We start from the raw sequence: 21,528 nt of genomic DNA, 5'->3' as shown, positions 1-21,528 counted from the left end.
CCTTGGGTCACGAAAGAGTTGCGACAAATGAAAACGCTGAAGAATAAAGCCCTCCGTTATTACACCAGGCACAAGACTCTTCAGGCCAAAAATCAGTATCGCAAACTTAACTCAGCCTATAAAATACTAAGCACGCGTTGCTATCAGAGCTACCTAATCCGGATTCAGCGTGGTTTTAAAACAAAACCTAAATCATTCTGGCAGTACATCAAGGATCAACGGAAGGAATCCGGCTTACCATCACACATGTTCCTGGATGATACGTCGGCGACTTCGGACCGTGAAATCTGTGATCTCTTTGCACAGAAATTCCGTAGTATTTTCGACTCTGGCTCAATATCCTCGGAGCAGTTAAATAGTGCAACAAGCAACGTCCCTCATTTGAGCACTTCATTTGATAATTTTGCAGTCGACGAAGATACCATCTTGAAGGCTTCCGTGAAGCTGAAACACAGCTATTCTGCAGGACCGGACGGTATACCAGCCACTTTTTTGAAGCGCTGCATATCACATATGCTAACACCTATAAAACGAATCTTCCAAGCATCGCTCAACACGTCTACGTTCCCCTCTATATGGAAAGAAGCCTACATGTTTCCGGTCTACAAGAAAGGCGACAGGAGGAATGTCAACAATTACCGCGGTATTTCTGCCTTATGCGCTATTGCCAAGTTATTTGAGCTGGTTGTTTTAGACCCTATCTTCTCGTACTGCAAACCATATTTTTCTAATGATCAACATGGCTTTATGCCTAAGCGCTCTACGACCACAAACTTGCTGGCGTTTACGTCTAAGGTGCAAGACAGTTTTGCTTCAGGATTCCAAACAGACGTCATCTACACCGACCTGTCAGCCGCTTTCGACAAAGTGAACCATGAAATTGCTATCGCCAAACTCGATCGCATTGGTTTTTGTGGGTCTCTACTGAAATGGTTTCGCAGCTACCTGGTAGGTCGGAAACTTACTGTCCGAACGGGAGAATCCTTCTCCAACCAGTTTTTCGCCACCTCTGGAGTGCCTCAAGGGAGCCATTTAGGACCTATACTGTTCTTGATTTATTTCAACGACGTGCTGTTACTCCTCGATGGACCAAAATTAGCTTACGCAGACGACCTGAAGTTGTTTCATCCCATCTCCGGCCCTGACGATGCCAAGTTCCTGCAGGACCAGTTCAACCTCTTCGCCTCCTGGTGCGATGTCAATTGTCTGCCTTTGAATCGTAGTAAATGCGCAGCAATTTCTTTTTCCCGTAAGCGGCTTCCATCAAATGCAGCGTATTTTCTCGGCGGCGAGGCTATTGCTCGAGTTGAGCACGTGAAAGATCTGGGTGTCATTCTTGACAGACGGATGGATTTCAAGATTCACACCAATTACATCGTCGATAAAGCTTCTAGAAGCCTAGGTCTATTGTTTCGCATGGCGAAAGACTTAAAAGATATTTACTGCTTGAAGAGTCTTTATTGCAGTTTGGTTCGTTCGATCCTCGAATATGCCTCTGCTATCTGGTGCCCTTATTACCAAAACGGCTCTGAGCGTATTGAGGCTATCCAACGGCGCTTTATGAGATTCGCCCTTCGTCACCTGAGCTGGCAAGACCCGTTCCGACTTCCCAGCTACGAGAGCCGCTGTCGTTTAATCGACATTGACACGCTGCGAGCCCGCAGAACCGCCGCACGAGCCTCTGTCGTGGCTGATTTGCTTACATCCAGAACTGATTGTCCCGCACTGTTGGAAGGTCGTGATTTCCAGCTCTACGTCCCTCTTCGTCTGAATAATTATGGGGCTAACACAGCACTTATAGGTGTAATCAAGACATTCAACCGCTACTCCGAACATTTTGATTTTGACGTTTCGAGGGATGCATTCCGAAGAAAAATCCTTAAAGCTTTAAGTTTAGTGTAGACCATTGTATTTGTAGTGTCTTTAATTTTAATTTTAATTTTTAATTTTATCATTAGGATCAATATGTGATCTGTTGATGTACAATAAATAAATAAATAAATAACACAACAAAATGGAATGAATTGCACAAAAGATTGTTTGCATCAAAATTGCATACTATCTACTTTGCACAAAACCGATAAATCGAGTAAATTTTTAACCAAAATTTAAATTAATAAAAAAAAAATATAGCTTCCATCTTCCACATTCTGCTCTTTTGCTCTTGTAATTGTTCGAAAATACGGTTGTTTTTATTTGTAGAACACAGAGATTTGTTAAAATTCCTATCTTTGACAGTTTTTGTTTTGCTCATATAATTTTATGAAAATTCGATCAATTTATCTGGTTTTTAATTAAATACTTGAAACTTTATTTATTTCCCCTTAGGGAGTTGTTAAAACTGAAGGGAAAAATGGCATGACTTAAGAAGAATTTGATATTTGTTCCGGCCTTAATATTGGTCAGTGGTTAGCGATTAGCGTTTTAAGCTTGAATCGATAACTTTTTTGGCACATTTAGCGTATTTAATTAGCGATCGCCAACTTTGTATGAGTTAGCGATTTAACTAGCGACGCTAACTTTTCAGTTAGCAATGCCGAACACTGTCCGTTTGTTTTCTGATAATTTTTACCAAATAGTTCAACCGGTAAATAAATACATGCAAATTTGTTTCACCATAACCTTATTATTGTCGGACACAAATGTCAAAAGTTGGTAAAATGTCCTAAATTAAATTGATAATAATAATAACCTAATTATCTTACAAGTTATGACAGATCACTTTGGCTTATGTGTGGCCCCTTTTGTAAAGTGACTTGATAGTGCTTCTCAAATCTACCAAGGATTTTGAAAAATTTGCTTTTTGGAGCAACCAACTTAGCAGGAGAAGTTAAAGTAAATATTTCGTGAAAAATGAGAAAAACACTTAAAGATATCTTTGTCGCTCTGTACAAACTAATCTGTTCAAGATAAACCTTAACCTTTTATCAAATTATTTGAAATTTCGAAAATGTTTATAAAATTTAAAGATATTAAATTTATAAAATATGTTCCTGGACCTAGTTATGACAAGAATAGTTTTAAATAAAAACGCGCAAATTTTCAACTTTTTCAAACATTTTTAAGATCAGTTTTCAGCAAATTCCACATCGAATGACATATTCAAATAAAGAACTAAGTTTCAACTTTTTGATAAAACAAAATGTGGTTGCTAGTACGTACCAATGAAGAAGTTATTAAACTTTTTGTGAGGCATGTTTTTTATGAAATATGGCAAATGGCAGTTTAAAAGTGATTTTAATTTTTCATTTAATCAAAAAAAAAACAAACTGAATCCATTTTCTGCGTAAAAATATGATGTAATTATTGAGCTAATATTTTCGTCATTCAATTCTTATTTTATTTAAGGTTGCCAGAGTTTTTTCAGCACGTATCCGGGCCAGACAAACCGGGCAATTTTATATAAAAACTGGGCATATCCGGGCAGTTGATTTAAAAAATGACGACCATAAATCCGGGCAACATCTGGGCAAATTTCTCAAAAACCCAGAAATTACTCAACTAAAATCAAAGGAATTTTTTTTTTTCATCAATACTCATCGACAGATTTTGCATCGTATTTAAGGCTTCCAAAAAACTTTTCATAATTATTATTATAAAACATTCGTAAAATTTCGTTTTTGAGACGTTGGTTGGTTTGTTTGATTTTCCAAAAAAAAAAATGAATAAATCTGGTCAAACTCCGGGCAAAATCTGAGCATTTTACAATTAAATCCGAGCCGGGCCGGACTGTTCCCAAATTGTGTATTAAATATCCGGGCAAACCCGGATAAAACCGGGGAATCTGACAACCTTATATTAACTATTCCAGGGCATGAAATAACGTGCATTTAATTTTGAACTGAAATTATGTGCGGAAGGTAGTAGAAGAGCAAATTTACATACGCCAGAAAACTGCTACATTTTTTCCGTTTTTTCAAGCCTTATTTTTCTTTGACACTGCGTAACGACTAATGAAAGATCGAAGGAAAATTTATTTATTGTATTTTGATTAAAAGACAGCAAAGAAATGAATTTATTCAATTATCTGTACATATAGAATGAAAGTTTGTCTGTCTGTCTCTCTGTCTGTCTGTTCCCTTTAGATTCGGAAACTACTGAGCCGATCATCGTCAAAATTGGCGTATGAGGGTTTTTGGGACCGGAGATGGTTTCAATTATAGTTACAAACCCCTCCGACTAAAGAGAGGAGGGCTCTCATACAAAATTTACATAAAATATGACACAATTCGTACAATTTATTAGAAATTTTCATAAAATTTCCCACACAAACATATTTTGACATAATACAATGATTTTTTAAAGTGGTGGACAGGTTTTGATGTATTTGGCCAAAAATTGTACAGACCCCGTTCGTTTTTGGCAACATTCGATTTTGGCAACATCCGATTTTGGCACATGTGCCAAAATCGAACGGTTTTTAGAAGCGACATTACCTTTTAGTTTTCTCGATAACAGGACCAACATAATTTGGACAAACGCCAAAAAAAACGTTTTTACGTTCAGAAATGGTGATAGAATACAACAACAAAAACAAAAGTTTTTAAAAATTTATAAAATACTCAAAAATTACAAAATTATGAAAAAAATTTAAAAAATCAAAAACAAATACAAACAAAAGACTAAAAACGACAAAATTAACTTAAAAATGAAGAAAAATGACAAAAATAGAAAAAATGACGAAAAAAAACTAAGATTATAAACAAAACAAAAATAGTGCAAAATGCATCAAAAAGATGAGAAAAAGAAACTTTAAATATTCTAAAAATGGTTGGGAACTGACTTTAAATAACGTTAATATTTATAAAAAGTGTTATTTTGTTAAAATAGGAGAAAAAAATTTCAGAATAAAAACCGTTCGATTTTGGCAACATTCGATTTTGGCAACACAAAATGTTCGGGCATGTTGCCAAAAACGAACGGGGTCTGTATTTAAGAATATTTTTGTAGGAAAGAGGGGAATTTATTGTAAAATATAACAGAACTCGAACAATTTTTGACCGATTTAATAATTTGACCGAACATAATAAAATTCCATTTTTTCCAATTCCAATTCCATTTTTTTCCAAAACTAAATAAATATTAGGATTTTAACATGATAAGATGATTCATTGATTTGACAAACAGGTTTATTTAATCAAATGATATGTTGTATTGAAAGACTGTTACCATTTCAATGATGAGAGTACTCATTTATATCTGTTAAAATGAATGTTTGTCTGTCTGACTAGCTGTTTCCTATAGACTCGAAAACTACTGAGCTAATCAATTTGAAATGTGGTATGTATGAGATTTTTTTTGACGGAGGTGGTGTCTAATATTCTTTCAAACCGCTCCGACTTAAAGGAGAGGGGGCTCCCATACAAAATCAATAAAAATATGACACAATTCAAACAATTTCCGGAAGCTACTATACCGATCAACGTTAAATTTGGTTGTAGCCGAGGACCAGGAATAGGTTCTATAATACTTTCAAACCTCTCCAAATTAAGGGAGCGGGTGCTTCGATACAAATTTAATAAAAATATGACACAATTCGGAACATTTTCGGAAACTGCTAAACCGATGAACGTGAAATTTGGTTGTCGTTTTGAAGACCGATAATAGTACCTACAATACTTTAAACCGCTCCAAATTAAAATATGGGGAGGGGGGCTACCATACAAAATTATAAAATTATGATACAATTCGAAGAATTTCCGGATACTACTGAACTGATCAACATAAAATTTAGTGTTTAGCCATTTTTAAGACCGGGAATGGTTTCTATATTACATTCAAACCTCTCCAAATCCAAAAAGCGGGGGTTCGCATAAAAAATCAATAGTAATATGATAAAATCCTCGATGGATTTTTTGCCAAAAATTGATAAACGTAACCGTTCCAATACAATTGATTATGATTTAGCGAAATGACAAATATTTTTTTACAAAACTAGATGATTTATTGTATTGAAAGACGCTTCCTACTTTAATAAATGAAGATTCTCATATTCAATAAATGTTACATACATGTTATTTGGCAGACACGAACTCGACAAGGGTGGTAAAGTGTCGTTAATTAAGAAAAATACATGTTATGAACAAAATCAATGCCTGGGTGTTTTCATAAAGCTTGGCACACTTTTTGATTGTGTGGAAATTTGCCTGTATATAAAAATTCCTTTTTTTTTATCGAAAAAAATGTGTTGGATAGGGCACTGTGTAATCTTTAATGTAGAAGTTTCAATCTTGTAACTATTTTTCGTTTTGGAAATATCGGTATGAAGCTTAAGTGAACAGATCATCTGAACAGATCTTTACCGACGTTTATTTCCAATTTGGCACCGTAAAAAAAAACGAATTTATTCATTGAGCTAGAATATCCCCAACAAGCCGATAAGATAGCGAGAACATTTCATCCAAAGACATAAAAACTTTATGAGCAGGTTTAAAGAAGTTACGAAGTTTTGTCCACCACAAAGCCTGTTCTGCCCCACTCTGCGTGGTTTGCTGGTTGTTTGACTGTTAATGATACTTGGAGATCTTGGCTATTACCCTAGTGATGGCACTTCGAACGTTGCGACGCCGTCTCATCACACAGCGATTCAATGACCCATCAATGGATTACATTGATAAAACAATAAATTTTGAATACAACTAATAAGTTGCAAAGAGTCTAACATTTAAAATTGTCGAATCATTGTACCTTCGAAGCTGTCAATACCAATATTTTTTTCATGTTCGATTTATAGTTACTGTCAGAACTAATAGATAAAAATGACATGCTGAAACTTCGCAAATTATTTCGAGTCACTTCAAATGACAGAGTGACTCAGTCACAAAATTATGTAATGGGACCCTGAATATACTGAACTTCTGATGTGAAATATTTTGTCCAATTTTATACAGGTTCGTCAAAATCAACTCTTCTATTCCTTTTTTCAACAAATTATCGTCGAATTATAGAAAAATAAGTTTCAGTTTTTGAGTTATATTCGATTAACATGAATTATATCCACATAAAAAAACCTCCATAATCCCTTACCACATTCATCTCCAGGCTCATTTCGTCGGCCGCAATCTCGTGATCCTGCGAGAGCGCCTCTAGATTGTTGAGCAACGAGAGCACCTGTAGCAGACACATCTTGTCGTCCTCGTCGTAGCACGACCGTTTGCTCATCAGAATGATACGCTTCCGAACGTCATCGGTCGGGATCTGATCCAGAAGGGACAGATCGCAACACGGCGACGGAACTCCACTGGTCCGATGATCCGAATCCGACAGATGATGGTGGCTGTTCGGTGAAGTGACTCCCGAATCCGATCGCTCCGAATGGTGGTGCATGATCAGATCTTCGTGCTCGTGCTTGTCGTGCGTCGTGTCGGTCCATACGTTATGATTGTTTTGGTGGTGCGGGTGATCTTTCGGATGGCTTCCGTTGAGATTTCCGTTAGCGTTGGCGCCCACGTTCGGCCTCACCGGAAGTTCCTCCCCGACCGGACTGTCGATGGCCTGAAGCCGATGAAGATGATGCAGATCGTTACCTCCGACCGTTGTTGGACTGCTCGGGTTGCTTCGGACTGACCACTGAAAGAGAGAGCGAAAAAAAAACAGTGAACGGTTAGAATGATTGGAATTTCTAATTTATGTAGGTAAACGGTGTGGCAGAAACTGCACACCGACTAGTTATAATGTGTTTCTATTTTGTAATTGCCATCATATACACTTTTACTCGTGCCTCAGTCGAGAACGAAGCGAAGCAGCGCGGAAAGATGGAGTCCAACCGATGATGACGAAAGAAAGAGGTTGAGTTGGGTTGGGTTCGCTCATATCGCACCCATCAGAGCAAACGCATAGAAACTATGAATGTGCCCTCGCGCAGCTGATGTGGAAAACAATTTAGCTCCCCATTTGAAAGTATAAGTAAGTGCCCGACTAATCGGTTTGTGGGTTAGTCCGTAATTTTCACAGCAGGATTCAAACGGTTGCTTCATTGATTTATTAGGGATCACAAGCTGATGGGCAGCTATCAACGATCAGTTGTTAAAAGTATTCATGAGATCAGGCATATAAAAATCAAACTAACTGAGCGATCACTGCTTATTCTTATGACTGAGTGATTTTTGTAAAAACTGGGTCATTTTGAAAAACAAGTTTGGAAAAACCCTGATATTCAATATTCATAACCTAATCAAAGGTTGCGGATATCTCACTCAATCTGTCCAATTTTTGTATAAAGTTTTCCCGTAATCAAAACTGTCAAAAATGTCGAAAATGTAAAAATGTCAAAAATGTCAAAAATGTCAAAAATAACAAAAATGTCAAAAATTTCAAAATGTCAAAAATGTTAATGATGTCAAAAATGACAAAAATGACAAAATTGCAAAAATGACAAAAATGACAAAAATGACAAAAATGACAAAAATGACAAAAATGACAAAAATGACAAAAATGACAAAAATGACAAAAATGACAAAAATGACAAAAATGACAAAAATGACAAAAATGACAAAAATGACAAAAATGACAAAAATGACAAAAGTGACAAAAATGACAAAAATGACAAAAATGACAAAAATGACAAAAATGACAAAAATGACAAAAATGACAAAAATGACAAAAATGACAAAAATGACAAAAATGACAAAAATGACAAAAATGACAAAAATGACAAAAATGACAAAAATGACAAAAATGACAAAAATGACAAAAATGACAAAAATGACAAAAATGACAAAAATGACAAAAATGACAAAAATGACAAAAATGACAAAAATGACAAAAATGACAAAAATGACAAAAATGACAAAAATGACAAAAATGACAAAAATGACAAAAATGACAAAAATGACAAAAATGACAAAAATGACAAAAATGACAAAAATGACAAAAATGACAAAAATGACAAAAATGACAAAAATGACAAAAATGACAAAAATGACAAAAATGACAAAAATGACAAAAATGACAAAAATGACAAAAATGACAAAAATGACAAAAATGACAAAAATGACAAAAATGACAAAAATAACAAAAATGACAAAAATGACAAAAATGACAAAAATGACAAAAATGACAAAAATGACAAAAATGACAAAAATGACAAAAATGACAAAAATGACAAAAATGACAAAAATGACAAAAATGACAAAAATGACAAAAATGACAAAAATGACAAAAATGACAAAAATGACAAAAATGACAAAAATGACAAAAATGACAAAAATGACAAAAATGACAAAAATGACAAAAATGACAAAAATGACAAAAATGACAAAAATGACAAAAATGACAAAAATGACAAAAATGACAAAAATGACAAAAATGACAAAAATGACAAAAATGACAAAAATGACAAAAATGACAAAAATGACAAAAATGACAAAAATGACAAAAATGACAAAAATGACAAAAATGACAAAAATGACAAAAATGACAAAAATGACAAAAATGACAAAAATGACAAAAATGACAAAAATGACAAAAATGACAAAAATGACAAAAATGACAAAAATGACAAAAATGAGACAAAAATGACAATGACAAAAATGACAAAAATGACAAAAATGACAAAAATGACAAAAAATGACAAAATTGACAAAAATGACAAAAATGACAAAATGACAAAAATGACAAAAAATGACAAAAATGACAAAATGACAAAAATGACAAAAATGACAAAAATGACAAAAATGACAAAAATGACAAAAAATGACAAAAATGACAAAAATGACAAAAATGACAAAAATGACAAAAATGACAAAAATGACAAAAATGACAAAAATGACAAAAATGACAAAAATGACAAAAATGACAAAAATGACAAAAATGACAAAAATGACAAAAATGACAAAATGACAAAAATGACAAAAATGACAAAAATGACAAAAATGACAAAAATGACAAAATGACAAAAATGACAAAAATGACAAAAATGACAAAAATGACAAAAATGACAAAAATGACAAAAATGACAAAAATGACAAAAATGACAAAAATGACAAAAATGACAAAAATGACAAAATGACAAAAATGACAAAAATGACAAAAATGACAAAAATGACAAAAATGACAAAAATGACAAAAATGACAAAAATGACAAAAATGACAAAAATGACAAAAATGACAAAATGACAAAAATGACAAAAATGACAAAAATGACAAAAATGACAAAAATGACAAAAATGACAAAAATGACAAAAATGACAAAAATGACAAAAATGACAAAAATGACAAAAATGACAAAAATGACAAAAATGACAAAAAATGACAAAAATGACAAAAATGACAAAAATGACAAAAATGACAAAAATGACAAAAATGACAAAATGACAAAAATGACAAAATGACAAAAATGACAAAAATGACAAAAATGACAAAAATGACAAAAATGACAAAAATGACAAAAATGACAAAATGACAAAAATGACAAAAATGACAAAATTGACAAAAATGACAAAAATGACAAAAATGACAAAAATGACAAAAATGACAAAATGACAAAAATGACAAAAATGACAAAAATGACAAAAATGACAAAATGACAAAAATGACAAAAATGACAAAAATGACAAAAATGACAAAAATGACAAAAATGACAAAAATGACAAAAATGACAAAAATGACAAAAATGACAAAAATGACAAAAATGACAAAAATGACAAAAATGACAAAAATGACAAAAATGACAAAAATGACAAAAATGACAAAAATGACAAAAATGACAAAAAATGACAAAAATTACAAAAATTACAAAAATGACAAAAATGACAAAAATTACAAAAATGACAAAAATGACAAAAATGACAAAAATGTCAAAAATTTAAAAAAATGCGAACTTTATTATTCTTAACATTATTTCTGTCCGTAAATTCATAAGCACAATCACAAAAAAATGATTTATTGTTTGGAAAATTAACTTGTTAGACAAAGTAAAATGCCTTTTTAATGATTTTTTTCAATGATTTGATAAAAATCTACCATGCATTATGTTCGGGACGTAATTTAATTTAGTCATGCTTTTGATGAACTCGAGTCGAACTTGTCCTAGTACTTTAGACAAAAAAAATAAGAATCAAGAGATCGTGACCTTTTAGAATATTTCGTGGCCAAATCGACGCAGCACCAAATATTGGGGGAATTGACCAAACCCAGACCAAAAAAAAAAGGCGCATATCTGGCTCAGTCAGTGGTGGCTTAAATTCAAGGCCAAGAATGTCGCGGTTCTTACCCGGTAAATAAATAGCTAAGTTCTTAGCATGAAAAACACCCCCAATCTCATGACACAATGCTCGACCGGTAGGAAATTCGTGACAGCATAAAATACAATCAAAGTCGGATTAAGCCATTTTTTTCTTACTCTAAGCTGGCAGCTCCAAGAGAAATTCAAGTGACTTGAAATGAATGAGTAAGTGACGAACGGGGCGAGCAATGTGTATTAACTTGCTGCAATGAAATGACAGCCCGCCCATTCCAATCCCGGTAGCGGCAAATTGGCTGTTGGGTTTTGTTCCGGTTATTAATTACCCTGGCAAAGTATTATTTGTTTGATGTACTTTTATTCCGAAAAAATAAAATAGTAAATCTGTCTTCCTACGGTTTTGGACATTTAATCTATTTCTATTCATAATAAATGTGAAAACTCAATATATGCTATTCAACAATGATGAATCAATCATAGAGTTGGATTTTTTTTTTTCATTTTACGAATAACAAAATGAAGCTGCTTAAAATCATAAATTTTCCTTTGGAGATAGAGTTTGATCTTAAGATAACTTAACAATTCACTTTCAAAGAAAGGTAGAGAGAAACCAGATCCATTAAAAAAAAACCCTATTTAATACACTTATCAGTGGATTGGAGCATTTCCAACAGAGTGTTCATTTTCTTTGGATACATATGTCACAATGATAGTTTTCGTATTCATAAATATACAATAATGGTTGAAGAAAAATCCAAAATCAATGTAAAAACCCGTTTTTAATACACTTGGCGGTGAATTGTAGCCTTTCTTACAGTCTGTTAATAATATATGGATATATATCATACGAAATCATAAACAAATGAAAATTATGTAAGTTTTGAATCATAAAAATTATGATTTCAGAATTTCTTACGCCAAAATCCAAAATTATTAAAAAAATTATTAAAATTCAAAATTATTTATTAGATAAAAGTATTTGAAAATTAACATAATTTTCATATAAATAACTTCATTTGCAACTTATTAATGATTTTTAGATGCTGGAACCTGGAATATCCTGTATGATACCGTTTCTATTAAATATTTTGAAAAAAGTATAACCTCAATGAACTCTTTCTGGGGTGCACATGGTAACTCAAAAATGAGAATAAACAAAATATTTTAAAATAAGATGCCCAAACATGTATCTCAAATAATTTAACGGTTGTCTGGATGGATTGAATAAAAATGAATGGGTAAAATACGATTCGATAACGTTGGGGTCCAATAATCGATCGAATTAACAATTAATTTTAAACATTTTGATATTTATGACAAATTTTTAAAATTTTGTCAATAATTTCAATTATGTTTTTTTTTTACAATATGTCAATTTAGTGGAGTTTTCACTTTTTGTAATTTCTGCCGATATTGTAATTATTAACAGAAATTTGAAATTTAAAATTTGAAACAAAACACCAAAAATTGACAAAAATTAGCAAATCTCACAAAAAATCAGAAAAATTTAAATAATTGACAAATCAGATAAAAAAAAAACATAAATGATGAAAAAACCAAACTGACAAAATAAAAATCAGAAAGAAATCTGACAAAATTAACAAAAACTTACAACATTGACCGGTTTGACCAAAAATTGAAAATTGATAAATTAAAAAAAATTGAAACGAATGATAAAAAAAAGGAAAAATTGATAAAATTTGAAACAAAAATTGTCGTTAGTGACAAAATAGACCACAATGATAAAATAAGCTTATTTGACAAAGCCAACAAAATTTACCAAATTGACTACATTGATAAATCTGACATTATGGATATAATTGACATCGATGATAGAAGTGAATTATGCATATTGTCAATTTAGTTAAAAATGAGAAATTTTTTTTTTGTCAGTTTAAAAATTTGTCATTTTTTGTCAGTTTTTCAAATTTGTCATTTATGTCGTTCTTGTCATTTTGTCATTTTTGTCATTTTTGTCATTTTTGTCATTTTTGTCATTTTTGTCATTTTTTGTCATTTTTGTCATTTTTGTCATTTTTTGTCATTTTTTGTCATTTTTGTCATTTTTTGTCATTTTTGTCATTTTTGTCATTTTTTTCATTTTTGTCATTTTTGTCATTTTTGTCATTTTTGTCATTTTTGTCATTTTTGTCATTTTTGTCATTTTTGTCATTTTTGTCATTTTTGTCATTTTTGTCATTTTTGTCATTTTTGGTCATTTTTGTCATTTTTGTCATTTTTGTCATTTCTGTCATTTTTGTCATTTTTGTCATTTCTGTCATTTTTTATCATTTTTGTCATTTTTTGTCATTTTTTGTCATTTTTGTCAATTTTGTCATTTTTGTCATTTTTGTCATTTTTGTCATTTTTGTCATTTTTGTCATTTTTGTCATTTTTGTCATTTTTGTCATTTTTGTCATTTTTGTCATTTTTGTCATTTTTGTCATTTTTGTCATTTTTGTCATTTTTTGTCATTTTTGTCATTTTTGTCATTTTTGTCATTTTTGTCATTTTTGTCATTTTTGTCATTTTTGTCATTTTTTGTCATTTTTGTCATTTTTGTCATTTTTGTCATTTTTGTCATTTTTGTCATTTTTGTCATTTTTGTCATTTTTGTCATTTTTGTCATTTTTGTCATTTTTGTCATTTTTTGTCATTTTTTGTCATTTTTGTCATTTTTGTCATTTTTGCCATTTTTGTCATTTTTGTCATTTTTGTCATTTTTGTCATTTTTGTCATTTTTTGTCATTTTTGTCATTTTTGTCATTTTTGTCATTTTTGTCATTTTTTGTCATTTTTGTCATTTTTGTCATTTTTGTCATTTTTGTCATTTTTGTCATTTTTGTCATTTTTGTCATTTTTGTCATTTTTGTCATTTTTGTCATTTTTGTCATTTTTGTCATTTTTGTCATTTTTGTCATTTTTTGTCATTTTTGTCATTTTTGTCATTTTTGTCATTTTTGTCATTTTTGTCATTTTTGTCATTTTTGTCATTTTTTGTCATTTTTTGTCATTTTTGTCATTTTTGTCATTTTTGTCATTTTTGTCATTTTTGTCATTTTTTGTCATTTTTGTCATTTTTGTCATTTTTGTCATTTTTGTCATTTTTGTCATTTTTGTCATTTTTTGTCATTTTTTGTCCATTTTTGTCATTTTTGTCATTTTTGTCATTTTTGTCATTTTTGTCATTTTTGTCATTTTTGTCATTTTTGTCATTTTTGTCATTTTTTGTCATTTTTGTCATTTTTGTCATTTTTGTCATTTTTGTCATTTTTGTCATTTTTGTCATTTTTGTCATTTTTGTCATTTTTGTCATTTTTGTCATTTTTGTCATTTTTGTCATTTTTTGTCATTTTTGTCATTTTTGTCATTTTTGTCATTTTTGTCATTTTTTGTCATTTTTTGTCATTTTTGTCATTTTTTGTCATTTTTGTCATTTTTGTCATTTTTGTCATTTTTGTCATTTTTGTCATTTTTGTCATTTTTGTCATTTTTTGTCATTTTTGTCATTTTTTGTCATTTTTTGTCATTTTTGTCATTTTTGTCATTTTTGTCATTTTTGTCATTTTTGTCATTTTTTTTTTTCATTTTTTTTTGTCATTTTTGTCATTTTTTGTCATTTTTGTCATTTTTGTCATTTTTGTCATTTTTGTCATTTTTTGTCATTTTTGTCATTTTTGTCATTTTTTGTCATTTTTGTCATTTTTGTCATTTTTGTCATTTTTGTCATTTTTGTCATTTTTGTCATTTTTGTCATTTTTGTCATTTTTTGTCATTTTTGTCATTTTGTCATTTTTGTCATTTTTGTCATTTTTGTCATTTTTTGTCATTTTTGTCATTTTTGTCATTTTTTGTCATTTTTGTCATTTTTGTCATTTTTGTCATTTTTGTCATTTTTGTCATTTTTGTCATTTTTGTCATTTTTGTCATTTTTGTCATTTTTGTCATTTTTGTCATTTTTGTCATTTTTGTCATTTTTGTCATTTTTGTCATTTTTGTCATTTTTGTCATTTTTGTCATTTTTGTCATTTTTGTCATTTTTGTCATTTTTGTCATTTTTGTCATTTTTGTCATTTTTGTCATTTTTGTCATTTTTGTCATTTTTGTCATTTTTTGTCATTTTTGTCATTTTTGTCATTTTTGTCATTTTTTGTCATTTTTTGTCATTTTTGTCATTTTTTGTCATTTTTGTCATTTTTGTCATTTTTGTCATTTTTGTCATTTTTGTCATTTTTGTCATTTTTGTCATTTTTGTCATTTTTGTCATTTTTTGTCATTTTTGTCATTTTTGTCATTTTTGTCATTTTTGTCATTTTTTGTCATTTTTGTCATTTTTGTCATTTTTGTCATTTTTGTCATTTTTGTCATTTTTGTCATTTTTGTCATTTTTGTCATTTTTGTCATTTTTGTCATTTTTGTCATTTTTGTCATTTTTGTCATTTTTGTCATTTTTGTCATTTTTGTCATTTTTGTCATTTTTGTCATTTTTGTCATTTTTGTCATTTTTGTCATTTTTGTCATTTTTGTCATTTTTGTCATTTTTGTCATTTTTGTCATTTTTGTCATTTTTGTCATTTTTGTCATTTTTGTCATTTTTGTCATTTTTGTCATTTTTGTCATTTTTGTCATTTTTGTCATTTTTGTCATTTTTGTCATTTTTGTCATTTTTGTCATTTTTGTCATTTTTGTCATTTTTGTCATTTTTGTCATTTTTGTCATTTTTGTCATTTTTGTCATTTTTGTCATTTTTGTCATTTTTGTCATTTTTGTCATTTTTGTCATTTTTTTTTTCATTTTTGTCATTTTTGTCATTTTTGTCATTTTTGTCATTTTTGTCATTTTTGTCATTTTTGTCATTTTTGTCATTTTTGTCATTTTTGTCATTTTTGTCATTTTTGTCATTTTTGTCATTTTTGTCATTTTTGTCATTTTTGTCATTTTTGTCATTTTTGTCATTTTTGTCATTTTTGTCATTTTTGTCATTTTTGTCATTTTTGTCATTTTTGTCATTTTTGTCATTTTTGTCATTTTTGTCATTTTTGTCATTTTTGTCATTTTTGTCATTTTTATCATTTTTGTCATTTTTGTCATTTTTGTCATTTTTGTCATTTTTGTCATTTTTGTCATTTTTGTCATTTTTGTCATTTTTGTCATTTTTGTCAATTTTGTCGTCTTTTTTACAAAGTTTTTGAACCAATTTTGTAATTTTCATTTCAATGACCCATTTCATAAATTTTCTCATTTTTGTGCAATTTGTCAATTTTTTCCAATGTTTTGAATTTTATCAAATTGGTTAATTATGATAATTTTTGTCATTTACTCCATTTCTTAATTTTTTTCAATTTTTTGTTAATTTGTCATTTTGAAGAAATTTCGATAATTTAGTCAACTTTGTCGATTTCAACAATGTTGTTAATTTGGTATTTTTTGAAAAATTTGCACTTCTGAAATGTTTTCAAATTGTTCCTTAATTTTTGTTAAAAAATAAATGTGTTCTATCGCAGCAAATATAGGTCGGTAAGTAGAATGATGACTGATTTTAAAATTTGGTTTTACACTGTAGTCTATTTTTTTTTTTTTTTTGAAAAAAATATTTACTTGAGGTTGAATATTTTTCACTTGTTTAAATAAAAAAAATTTTGAATATGTCAGAAAAGCCAAAGATTTCATTTCAGATTTCAAAAAACTTGAAAACATAGAGTACAATTTTTTTTAACAAAAGTCAAAACTGTTAACGACCTTCTCGATTTGCGGTAAACATTCAAGTTATTTTATTTGAAAAAAAGACTCATTACTTTTCATTAGTCAGGTTTAAACATCTATTTTAGCATTTTCTATCGGTTTTGTTTTGTATCATGGAAAAAAATTCTTTTCTGGTGCAAATTTTTCTCAAACAAGAACTGAAGAGCAAAAAATAAATTGTTTATTGTTCATCACTGACTGATTTAGTTCCAAATTTTTCAACCTTTAATTTTGTTACACTATTTAAAGATCACTGAATATATTTATTTATGAATGGTTAAAAAAATTTCAGACTTAACTAAGATTGCCACAATTTTTTCAGCACGTATCCGGTCCTTAAATATCCGGGCAATTTTATTTTAAAACTAGGCAAAATCCGAGCATTTGATTATGCAATTGTCAACCAAAAATAATGGCAATTCCGGACAAATTTGGTCAAAACCGAGGAACTATTCTACAAAAGTCAAGAAAATAAACTTAAAAAAAAATTCGTCAAAAATTATCAGCAGATCGTCTTTGAAGCTAGATTTCACGATTGAAGCATCAGTAAAAAAACATAATAACACAATTTGTTTTGTTTTTGTTCGATTTGGAAAAAAAGGTGAATGAATCCGGGAACAATCCGGATTTTTAGAGCTTAGACTAAACGCATAGCTTCGTTGTACTGAATGCATCTATTGAAGGGTTTTTTTTTCTTATCGAATGGCAATTTTATCAGAAAACATTCAATTTAACTCTTAATTGATTTCTCGATATTGGATACAATTGTGATATATTGTGTTTCTAGAAAAGTTTTAACCTCATAGAATTTTTTCTGTAAACTTATAAAAAGGTTTGTTAAAAATTCAACCCTCTACTGCGTGTTTACTCGACGTTTAGTTTAAACATTCATCATCCCTTTCAATCTTCAGACTGTATCAATAAAACTGATGATATATTTAACGATAACCTCAAGCAATACAGCCCTCCCTGATCAATTGAGAAAGCTTGCGGGGGTTTCCATAAAGCACAATACTCAAAATTCAACAAATTAATAACACACATACTTGGCATATTTTTTTCCTTCACCTAATGTGGTTTCTTTCTTCAAAAATATCATTCGATCACAGCCTTTCTTCTTCACTTCGGCTGACCCAAAGCAACAAAGTGCGGGCGCACTCAATTAATGCTTGTTGCTTTTGATGTGATAATTACTCCGTTGGATCCATTCAGTTTTGTTTTTTTTTTGCTTTTTCGTTTGGCTCAGATCCTCTCGACCGTTGACCGTAAACTTTAAACGCTTTTACCGTTTTTCAATGATTTTTTTTTTGCTTTTTGGGATGGGGGAGCCTGAAACTACGTCATTTGTAGGTGGAAAAAAATAGCTGAGACACGAAAAGTGGAAATCAATCTGAGGAAGCAAAACTATCATTCGGCATAAATTTAAACGAAAAAAAATGTGAAGGTGCAACCGTCAAATTGAATCGGTTTTTAAATTATACGGGTTGATGCCGCGCTTGTTGGTTGATTTAGCTATGAATTGATTTCTTTTTTTAATTAGTGAAATGTTATATGGGGTGTTTATATGCTGTTAATTATGGGTATGGTCTGTGAGCACATGATTGAGCGATTCGTCTGATAAATCTTATCGAACATGTGTTTCCAAAACGTCTCGTGATTTTCTTCATCAATCACAGCGTAGTCAATTTTTCCTGCATTTTTGTAGACAAACTTCAATCTGGTCTAAATCAAACAAATCTTTTCTGGATCATGAACTCTCAATTCAAACGGTGGTTGCGAAACATTAACTCTATTTGATGTACCACCAGTACCTCAAAATTTCCCCCTCTAGAATCGAAAACAAACTCCATTCATATTCTTCACAGTAAAGGTGCTCAGATTTATGGCTTTCCATTTTCCACCCCTCCATCAAATGAAGAAGATAGAGCTCTGTTCTGTTTTATCTTTCGTAAAACGAAAGCCCATCACAAAAAAAAGGCAGGAAGACGCGCATAAATTAGCACCCAAATTGCCGAATTACACCCAACGAACGCCCACATATTTAATTTCAAGCGGGCGATTGGAGGTTTTCAAGATGTTGAATGAAGAAATACTGAGCTGCTCAACTATGATTTTTAAGTAGCAGGGCGGGGGTTCGGGAAAATTGCACGTGATAATTTACAACGGCTCCCAGAAAAGAGGGAAGAAAAACATGCGCGAAACAGCACGCAAGAATTTCGTGAGCAGCCCAAAAAGCACTCGACCTATGGAAAAAATTGAAACTGTTGATGATGATGGGAAATCTATAAATTACTTTACTGCTCTAGCGATAAATAGGTTGTGTGGTAGTTTTCTTTTGCTTTCTTAAACAATTCAAGTCATCTTCCTTCTCATGAGATTTTAAGTCAATTACCCTCACTGGCCTTAATGGATGAATATTTATATATAAACCGAGAACAGGTGGGAGTGCAAGAAGGCCGTTATCTTTGAATGATAACATGAAAATATTATCAGCTTCAATAGCATTTAAATTATTTTGGAACACTGCCACACCATGCTCAGCTCATAGTTCTTCTTAAAAAAATATTTTTTTAACCCATTCATTCAACCAACAATTCTCGCGTGAGTTTCATTACGTCGTATGAAACATCTTATGAATTCACAGAAAACTGCTGTAAAAGTTATCAAAACAACTTTAAAATCTTTATATTACATATAGAACCTGTTGTCCAGGCAACAAATATTCTAAATAAGAAATTGCGACTAGTTTATGTCAATGTTTGTATTTTTTCGTAATAAAACTATTTATTTGTTTACATTTGGTTTCATACGACGTAATGAAAGCTCCCGCGAGAATTAAAGATTTGTTCAAAAGACTACACTTTAAAATAAATCGTTTTTAAGTTTCGTCATTTTAGATTTTGGTATTAAGACGAAAAACCCATTTCAATATCAGTTAAATTGTCAACTCTTTTAAATGACCGAACTTATTGCTCGAAAAAAAAACACTTTGGATTTGAATTCTGAATATTCAAAGGTGAAGTCTGAATGTTGAATAAGCTGAAGTTAACTTTAAGTCACAGAATTAATGATCTTCGACTAAACAAATTATTGTTCCCTTTATGATTATCGTAGTTTTAGCCTCGAAGTTCAAAAATATATTTGTTAGCTTCAATTCGAATTTAATGTCGATAGTTTCAATTCTGAACAATTTCTTTTGAAATTATTAGTTCCTCATAAAAATAATTTGATCTCTCATCATTTCAAGTTTTTAAGAAGTCTGTAGACAATTTTGATGATGCCTCAAATTAGAACAAAAAAAGTCACTTTTCTTTGAGGCGTGGATGCAAATGTACCTGACTTATTTATAAGATAACCTCATATATCTTCGTTTTTGTTTCATTTTATTTCAACGGTTTCATCTTATTTCATTTATCCTAAATTTTTTTTAAAAATGTATGAAATTATTGAAATCTCAAGAAGCAGAGAATTTAAAAAAAAAAAAAAATATTGAACAGTATAACACTATTATCGAAAAGCGAAATGCAACATAGGATTTTCAAAATGTTGCAGCCACCACTTTACAGAGCCATTTAAAAAAAGTTACTTTATGTAGCCAAACTCAAACTCAAACTTGCTCAATTTCCCCACAATTGGAAAAAAATTAACACAATTTCAAGCATTGGCTGCAAAATTAGCGTGATCACTGGCATATCTTCTTCCTTCATCTCAATCCCCCGGGCAAATCTGGTCTATTTTATTTAAAAACCTTGAAAAATCCGAACATGTTTGGTAAAAACCCTGAAATTACTAGAGTATCCAATACAGGGAATTCCAGGGGATTGAAAATTTCTTGTATTCCAGAATCCCGAGAAACTTTTCAAAATCCCGGTAATTTTCAAACCCTACAAATAGAGCGAAATTCCAAACAATTCAAAGCTCAAGCTCAATAAGTAAAATGGATTAGATCCAGCATAAAAAATGATTTTTCTAGCTTGGATTCTAGCTTTTTTCTTAAAACTCAAATAATATTGAATTTGAAAAAAATGCATTTTTTTCGTATGAAATCCTAATGTTATAAATGAAAAACGACCAGGAACATGTAAATCTACACAATTTCAAGAATTTTAATGTTTTATTTTGCAACACCCATCGTTTATAACTTCCTTCCTAGTCTTGCAAGCTAAACTCTATCAATAGTGAAAAAATTTCCTTTACTTCAAAAGAATGCTGCAAGAAGCAGTCAATTTTTTCGGTTGAAGTACAAATACACTTTGCTTTCGATTTCATATTTTTCTAAGTACATACTCTGGTAAATTCAATGATTTTTTTTGGAATGAAGAGCATGATATTAAACAATTAGAATTTCTTTTTCGGTGGTAATAGCTATGTGTATCTATAACAATGATTTTTATTTCATACCCTTTTTTTCAATATTTTTAACTGCATAAATAGTGTAAAAAATTGTTACATGTTTCTTATTCTTTTTCGGTTTTGAAATTGCTAATTGATTTGTTGAAATGTTAAAATAGATTGAAATATTCTATTATACTACACTGCACTGGATTCTTTTCCTAAACGATCTTATTAAACTTCTTTTGACCGAATCAATTTAGCATACATTT

At 30.5% G+C, this 21,528-nt stretch overlaps 1 protein-coding gene across 2 annotated transcripts in view; it reads right to left on the bottom strand.

The window, feature by feature from the left end:
• Positions 1 to 7,478, bottom strand: part of LOC129751828 (putative leucine-rich repeat-containing protein DDB_G0290503) — a 29,898-nt gene extending 22,420 nt beyond the window's left edge. For both annotated transcript variants that reach the window (XR_008738801.1, XM_055747562.1), the window contains exon 1: positions 7,027 to 7,478. Coding sequence is in view for 1 of the 2 variants with exons in the window: in XM_055747562.1 (XP_055603537.1) it covers positions 7,027 to 7,326 (300 nt within the window). In the remaining variant the exon portion in view is untranslated. The remainder of the gene's footprint in view (positions 1 to 7,026) is intronic.
• Between the last annotated feature and the right edge of the window lie 14,050 nt (positions 7,479 to 21,528).

This window comes from Uranotaenia lowii, chromosome 3 (assembly GCF_029784155.1).
Source record: "Uranotaenia lowii strain MFRU-FL chromosome 3, ASM2978415v1, whole genome shotgun sequence".
Lineage (NCBI taxonomy): Eukaryota > Metazoa > Arthropoda > Insecta > Diptera > Culicidae > Uranotaenia > Uranotaenia lowii.
Note: the sequence above shows the minus strand (reverse complement) of the source record. Positions and strands in the feature narration are given on the sequence as shown.